The 7,856-nt window shown below is 58.4% G+C and overlaps 1 protein-coding gene across 1 annotated transcript; it reads left to right on the top strand.

Annotated features, from left to right (window-relative positions):
* The first annotated feature begins 3,400 nt into the window (after window positions 1–3,400).
* BARHL2 (BarH like homeobox 2) lies at window positions 3,401–7,656 on the top strand. Its single transcript, XM_068140500.1, has 3 exons — window positions 3,401–4,244; window positions 5,585–5,810; window positions 6,324–7,656. Exons 1-3 carry the CDS (start codon window positions 3,671–3,673, stop codon window positions 6,634–6,636), a joined length of 1,113 nt encoding a protein of 370 aa, XP_067996601.1. The 5' UTR covers window positions 3,401–3,670; the 3' UTR covers window positions 6,637–7,656.
* Window positions 7,657–7,856: the final 200 nt, after the last annotated feature.

The following is a 7,856-nucleotide window of genomic DNA, read 5'->3' as shown; positions in this document are numbered from 1 at the left end:
GCCTGTCTGCGGACAGAACAAGATGAAATCAATGTGTTTTCTGCTCCCTGAGCATTTCTGATCATGTCCTCAGCCCGCATCGGGGAAAACATGTGACAAAAGAGAAACAGTAGCACTAAACGTTGAGTCTAATTTTTTGGAACAGAAAGTTAACTTTCTTCGTCGTGTCGTATGTCGTGTCCCCCGCCTTCCCCGTCCCCCCCCCGCTTTCCCTCCCCCCCCCCCCCTTCTTTTCCCTTAAGGACGGGAAGGCGGACGGCAGCGGACAGCCGCTGCCCAGGCTCGGCGAGGCTGCCCGAGGACGAGCAGGCCGTGGCCGCACTCGCTCCGCATTGCTCCACGCCGTTTTGTTCCCGCTGGGAAACGTTCTTCAGCGTCTCTTGCAACAGCCCCAATTACTCTGAGGTACAATATATCTTCGCCTGGATTAGACGGCGAATCTGTTGGCACAGTGTAAATGTCAAGCAGCAGCTTTTAATAAAGGGATGTTCAGACTGTTAAATTTCACAGTACAACGGGCTCGGCCCCTTCCGGTCCCCCTCCCTCAGAGCTGCGAGGCTGCCACTGAGCCAACACGACTGCGCACCAAAATCCGAGAAGGGCGAAGCCTATTCCGGGCCCGGGATGCTGCACTCTGACAGCCCGCTGCTTTGCGGAAGGATCCTGTGGGGCGGGAGGTTCCTAGCGAAGCTCGAGGTGACGATTACAGCTTCGTATCAGCTCCTTCCCGGTTCCTCAGGGCCGAACGCCGCTGGCCGAACCAGGGTGCCGGCCTGTGGGGCTTCGGCCCGAGCCGCCTTGCCATGAGCAAGGACCGGCTGGCAAGCCGGCACCCCTCGGCCCACCACATGATACCCAGTCCCTGCGATTGCTGCCCCCAGCCTCCACCGGGCCATTGATTAACGCTCAAACTGCCGCTCTAATTAGCTGCCTGCTAATTAACGAGTTGAGGCCCCGTCCGACTTCTCTGAGTGGCACCTTCGCTCATCGCTTTGATTCGGCCGTTGCTGATTTATTGGGGGGAGAGCTCTGTGGCTTTGCCCGCAGTCAGACGGGTGGGATGAGATGGGAAACGGAGGGGGTCACTCAGCCGGAGGCTGCGGGGCCACAGGACTGCAGCTGCCCCACATCCATCCCGTCCTCAACAAGTGTAAGGCGAACGGTACTGCCCTTCCCGCCTGCCTAAGTTGGCACTAGGATGCAGAAGGCCTTATACGTGTGAAGCCCCTGCGTAAGGCTGATCTCCCTCTGGAAATCTGAACCCGCCCGCGGTGCCCGCCGGAGTAGCAGGAGAGGCCGAGGCTGCCGGTGCTGTGTGTTACTGCGAGACCCGGCGGGAGCAGGGCGGTTGCCCCGCGCGGGCCTAGACCCGCTTCCCCCAGAATATTTCTGCACAATGGAGTCAAGGATTAAAACATAGGAGGAAGGAAATGAAAGGTGTTCACTCTTTAGGAACATGACTTTAAGCCCTAAATCCCGATTCCGGGACGGAGAAGTGTATTGTGAGTTAAAGGATTATGCTAGTGTAACATATTACCCCGGATCCCACATTCCCTTAGGGATAATTAAGACACACTTTTGGTAAATTGCAAACCATGACAGCAGGATAAATACAGCTGCCGCGGGCTGCTTCCCTGCTGCAGGAAGCCTGGCTGTGCATTTGCACGTTTCATTCTTTTTTCCCCTTTCTCCCGAAATTTTATTTTACTCCTCAGTTTTCCACCTTCTTCTGTCCCCTTTCACTCTCCTTTTTCCTTCAAGCAGCCCGGTCAACAGGGACATGCTGGCAGGTGTTCATCCCGTCGTGCCGCCGAATCCGTTCGCACCGGGGCGGCGGTGGCTGTGCTACCTCCGGCCCCGTCTGTGCCGGCTCCCGTCGGGGACAACAGGGGCGGCTACCACCGCCGCCCAGCGGACACGGGCGGCTCTGCACCTCCTCCGGGCCCACTGCCGTCGCTTCTTTACCGGCCCCTGGGAGCAGAACTGGCGCCTAAAGCCCCGGGGCAAACCATATGCCTGGCTGCCCCAGGCTGCCCACGGGGTGCGGCGGGCGGCGAATGTGGGACCGTCGGGGCGGAGCGGAAGAAGCTTAGCAGCAGCGGGCTGGCCGCAGTCGGGGTTTCATGCCTTCTGAAAACTTCTTCCGTAGTGCTGGAGTGGGGTCGGTATCTGCTCGGCCGCGGAGCCCAGAGAGGTCTGGTGAGCTTCGGGTGAGACATCGGTGACTGATGAATCTCAGGGAAGGACGGCGATTTTTATCACCAAAGACCCAGAAGCTCCTCCACTCCCACCACGAGGGAAGGCCGGCCACAAGCCGTCGCAAGGTAAAGACCTCGGCAATCTCTATAATCGGCATTTCCTCATCCCGCACCGCTGACCTGGGGACAAGGCGTCTCATACTGAACTCATGTGCCCGGCAACGAGTTACCGGCTCGTAGCGTCTTCCCGCGTCCGTTGTGTTCCCCGTGCACTCCCTGCGCTCTTCCGTAGCCCTGAGCGGGACTGCTTTCCCAGGAAACGAACCGTGGTGGGAAATGGGATGGGGCTGCTCCCGAACAGTCACCGCAATCTCTCAACTCTGAGCAGGGACGGGCGGCGGTGAGTGGAGCATTCCTAGTATGGGGCAGGCAGGACAAGTGGGAGTTAAAAGGACTCTCATCTCCTCGCTCTCCCGCTCCTAGCCCCAGGCCAGATGTAGGTTCCCGTAACCCGGGCACGTGCTCTCTGAGGGGCGGGAGTGCCAGAGTCCCCACACCCAAGTCCTCACCTACTGCCGTCTCTGAACGCCAACATCGGAAAAATTTCCCTTGAGCTCATCGTGCCCTGCGCCCCCATCGCTCTTTCCCCGTCCCCTGAGCCCTCGAGGTCTGGAGCCGCGGCTGCTGTTTTCGAGGCTGGTCGGATCCCGAGGCTGGTGGAGGCCGAGAGGGAAGACGTCGGGGTGGGCTTCACAGGGGTCTGGACATGATAATTCGCCCTAAAATATAACTCGGAGAACTCTAAATCAGTCATTACCACCTTTATAATTACTCTGCTAATTAGGTTGACACACCACTTCATCAAGATTAATACGACGTCTTGTCACTGGCACTTCTCATTACCCTGACATTCAGACAGGGAACCGTCCCGGGAACACCGTATGATGCTCTCAGAGGAACCAGATCTGGCGGCCGGGGAACCGGGGCCCGACGGGGCGGTGGCGGCGGGGTGGGGGGGGTTGCCCTATCCTCCCTCCCGCGCCCGTCCCTGCCGCCTCTCATTGGCTGCCGGCCTCGCCGCGTCAGTCCCCACTCGGCCTGCCGCCAATGGGGGCGGGCGGCGGCGGCGGCAAAAGCCGGGGTTTATAATAAACGGCGGAGGGGGGACGCGGCGGCCGTGACGTCATGGGGGGAGTCGCCGCCGCCGAGAGGAGCTCGGTGGGCACGGGCGGGCGCGCCGCAGTGGCCGGTGTCTGTCCCGCTCCGCGTCCGCAACTTCCCGCAACAAAGTTAGGTAGCGGCTAACTGGCCCGGCGGCGATGCAGTGCTCGGCGGGGGCCCAGCCTTAGTGCTGCCCGTGCCGCCGGTTCTCTCTTTGGGGTTACCCATTTAACCTCCCCCTTTCCCCTCCACCCCGGTGCGATTGCCGCGGCCGCTCGCGGGGATGCGGGCACGGCGCTAAGCAGTCCGCCATGGAGGGGCCGAGCGGGTCCAGCTTTGGGATAGATACGATCCTATCGGGCGGCAGCTCCGGTAGCCCCGGAGTCATGAACGGAGACTTTCGCCCCCACGGCGACGGCCGGCAGGCGGATTTTAGGAGCCAGGCCACACCGTCGCCCTGCTCGGAGATCGACACGGTGGGGACGGCGCCGTCGTCGCCCATCTCGGTGAGCATGGAGCACCCCGAGCCGCACCTAGGGGCGGCGGAGAGTCTCCCGCCGCCGCCGCACCACCTCCACCTCGGCCCGCATCCGCCGCCGCCGAGTTTGCAGCCGTCACCCCCGCAGCCACCACCGCCCCAACTGGGCTCGGCCAGCTCCGGCCCCAGGACTTCCACCTCTTCTTTTTTAATTAAGGACATTTTGGGCGACAGTAAACCGCTAGCGGCGTGTGCACCTTACAGTACCAGCGTCTCTTCTCCCCATCACACCCCTAAACAGGAGGGCAGCGCGGCCCCGGAGACCTTCAGGCCCAAACTGGAGCAGGAGGACGGCAAAGCCAAGCTCGACAAGCGGGACGACACGCAGGGCGACATCAAATGCCACGGTGAGTACTGCCCGGCCCGGCCTCGCACCGCTTCGGCTGTCGTGAAAACGGCAGAGCTCGGCCACATCAGTGAAACGAAAATCGGGGGGAAATCTGCGTTAGGAGCGCTCCGCTCTGCTGGGGCTTGTCGGCGATCTTCGCGATCGCGGGTTTAACATCGTCAGGAATAGTTTGGGGTTTTTGCACGCCCCCCTTTCCCCCCCCTTTTTTTTTTTTAACTCGCTGTCGGCCTTTTTTAAATGATTATTTTTTATTTGCATTCCCTGTTTTTAAGGAAATAGCCTGGGCAGTGGGGTCGCGTTGGAAACAAAAATGTATTTATTTTTAATGCAAATGCGCATAAATTATTTCATGTCTTTCTAAGAACCTGCTGTTCAGCTGCACTTTTTTCCTTCAAGACTTTTAATTTTTGCTTATTCGATATAAAATAAAAATAACAAAAAGAAAATCACACTTCGCCAACAGCTAATACCAAATAAACGTAAAAACTTTTAATTAAAAATAAAATAAGAAACCCCCAATCAACCCGCCGTAGGCTGCGGAAGGCTGGAGTGCTTTGTGCGTTTTGCAGAACACCCGGGTTTTCCCCGCGCCGGGATGGGGAGGTTCATTTTCGGTCATTATTACTGTTTTTAAATTACGGATTTCTCGCTAATGGAGAAGCCCTTGCCGTGAGGAGTTCGTAAGTGAATACAGCAATGTGTGCATGGGGAAAGGAAGGAAAAGGGTGAGCAAAGACGAGGCATAGAGAGTGGCTCTTTTCCCTGTAGTACAGCGGAGCTGCCCGCCCGCACAGGCAGCCAGCTCAGCCGAGAGGCCACAGGACACATTTTTTTCTAATTTTGCCCCACTGAGGTATTTTTTTGCCAGGGTGAAGAGTGGCGAGACGCCTGGGTGTGCCGCTCCTTTTGCTCTTTTATCATTAGCATAAGAGTGCCCAAACCAGATGTACAGTCTGGTCTGGCCATTTTTGTGTGCACCAACCTCCCCAGTGGGTCAATTAGGGAGATTATTGTTCTTCCTGCGGGGAAGATCAAGGAGCGCCACAAACCCAGGCCCGAGCCGAGCCGGATTGACATATCGATTTCCCGGCATTTCGGGCCGGGGGGAGAGGGCGAGAGGACGAGAAACTAACGAAAGCCCTGTGCTTAGCAGCGGAGAGTGGAAACCTCGTTGTACCCCGGACGGGCTCGCCGCCACTGCCACTTGCCCATGACAGACCTTTCTCCCTGTGTCCCGGAGGAGCTCCCGGGGAGGGGGCGGTGGGGCCTATTAACCGCGGCGGGCAGGGGTCGAGCCGGTGTCCTACCGGCCCTCACCGAGCATCGGCTCACTCGCAGGGACAAAGGAGGAGGGCGACCGGGAGATCACCAGCAGCCGGGACAGCCCACCGGTGCGGGCAAAGAAACCACGGAAAGCGCGGACCGCCTTCTCCGACCACCAGCTCAACCAGCTAGAGCGCAGCTTCGAAAGGCAGAAGTACCTGAGCGTGCAGGACCGCATGGACCTGGCGGCCGCCCTCAACCTCACAGACACGCAGGTGAAAACCTGGTACCAGAACCGAAGGTAAGGCGGGCCTCGGCGAGGCGGCGGCCCAGGGGCTACGCAGATAGCCGAGGGAGCAGGGGGTGCGCCGCGGTGCTTCTGCCCGCCGGAGCCCGGAAAATGCAGGGAGCGCCCGGCGGCTGCCCTTTGCCGTCCTCGGCGGCGGGCTGGGGGGTCCGGCTCTTGTCACTGCTGCCGTAATTTTCTATCTCATTACATATGGTTGCAGCCACCCTAATTCTGTCTCAAACCATTAGTGTCAGCGCGCTGCGATCTAACCGTGTGCCGTGGTTATTAATTTGGCCGGAGTCACCGCGTGTATATGTCGGGGGGTGCAGGACTGGGCATGGGAGCCGGGAAAGGTCGGGGGATCGCGTCTTGCGCGATCTTCATCATAAAATCTTGAGCACCGGGCCCCGGGTACTGCGGGACCATATCGGGGAGGGGGCTCGCCGCGCATGGACCCCTCGCGGAACTGGACTGGGTGGCCCGTCGCGGCTCTCGCCCTGCAGCCGCCTCTTGTTCCCCCGGCAGGACGAAGTGGAAGCGACAGACGGCGGTGGGCCTGGAGCTGCTGGCTGAAGCCGGGAACTACTCGGCGCTGCAAAGGATGTTCCCCTCGCCCTATTTCTACCACCCTAGTCTGCTGGGCAGCATGGACAGCACGACGGCTGCAGCGGCGGCCGCGGCCATGTACAGCAGCATGTACCGGACTCCCCCCGCGCCGCACCCCCAGCTGCAGCGGCCGCTGGTGCCGCGGGTACTGATCCACGGGCTGGGGCCCGGCGGGCAGCCGGCCCTCAATCCCTTGGCCAACCCCATGCCCGGCACCCCACATCCCCGGTGAAGCGTCACCGCGGTCCCCGCAACGAGCCCTTCCCCTCCCCGTCCCCCCCAAAAGCCCCAGCACCGCAGAGGAGAAAGCGAGGAGAAACCGAGGGGCAGGAGCTTCTGCACGCAGCCACCGGCCACCGAGGGAGGCGATCAGTCAGAGCAGGGACTCTTGAACCGTGAACCCAGAGCCGAGCCCGTAAGTGAAAAGACCACACGCGAGGGAAGGCGGGCAGAGCCGCGGGGCGACCCGCCGACCTCGGCTCCTGCTAGGCAGGACTTGGAGCTCGGAAAGAGAGAGGGACTGAGGGGGAGGAGGTGAGGTAAAGGGAGCCCAAACCTGCCGAAGAGACTAACGGCTGCAGAGGACGGAGGGAATGAGAACGCCTCGACCCCCGCCCGGCGGAGAAGACCGGGGGAAACGGAGAACTTTGCACTGATTTTTCTCATGACTGTTTTCTTTTTTTTTTTTTTTTTTTTCTAATTTTATTTTATTATGTTTTTCTTATTGAAAAGTGGCATGCTCCCTAATGCGAAGAGAATTGTACAAAACGAGTGCTGAGTGCTATATCATATTTATTATATGTCGTACAAGGAAAAAAAAAAAAGGAAAAAAATTCACTTCTATACGTTAGTTTAAAACGAAGGAAAGTGATTCTCCCCCCTCCCTTTTCATGTCTTTTTGGATTCAGTAAAATAAATGCTTAGATGACAAAATATAGATTTTTTTTGTGAGTGAAAAATTACAGGAAAAAAAAAAGAATAAGAAGAAAAAAAAAGGAAATAAACTTTATCTTTTTTTAACAAATGTGTAAATTCAAGGTAGCTAATTTTCCCCGTGACGAAAACGCAAGAAATGCGTGGCAAATGCTACTTAATTTTTGAATTTTATTTTATTTTAGGCTTGTTGTTTGATAACTGGCGTTATTTTTCCCAATCTGTATTTGAAAGGAAAAAGAAATCCTCTCGCAGCTGTCGCGCTCTTCGCCATTATTTAAGCACCTGGGCTGGGCAGTGGTGTGTTTCCCGGGAAGGCGGCGGGGAGAGGCTGCGGCCCGGCGGGCGGCCCGGGCCGACTACGGTCATGGCTCATGCTCCTGGGGGTGGGCACGAAGGGGTCGTACCGGGCTTGGGGACGCGGCTTCTGCACGGCAGCTGTCTCCGCACCGAATTGGGACAGGCAGAGAGCGCCGGCAGTCGGGGTGAGTAACGAGGGGAAACAGGCAGGGAGGGCAG

This window comes from Melanerpes formicivorus, unplaced genomic scaffold, assembly GCF_026170545.1.
Source record: "Melanerpes formicivorus ecotype bairdi unplaced genomic scaffold, bMelFor1.0.p_v2 SCAF_7, whole genome shotgun sequence".
Taxonomy (NCBI): Eukaryota; Metazoa; Chordata; class Aves; order Piciformes; family Picidae; genus Melanerpes; species Melanerpes formicivorus.
Note: the sequence above shows the minus strand (reverse complement) of the source record. Positions and strands in the feature narration are given on the sequence as shown.

Excerpts from the sequence above, each read along its gene's own strand:
- BARHL2 (XM_068140500.1), top strand. The coding sequence starts at position 3,671 with ATGGAGGGGCCGAGCGGGTCCAGCTTTGGGATAGATACGATCCTATCG. Across the intron at positions 4,245-5,584 it reads GGGCGACATCAAATGCCACG|GGACAAAGGAGGAGGGCGAC; the intron begins GTGAGTACTGCC and ends GCTCACTCGCAG. Across the intron at positions 5,811-6,323 it reads ACCTGGTACCAGAACCGAAG|GACGAAGTGGAAGCGACAGA; the intron begins GTAAGGCGGGCC and ends TTCCCCCGGCAG.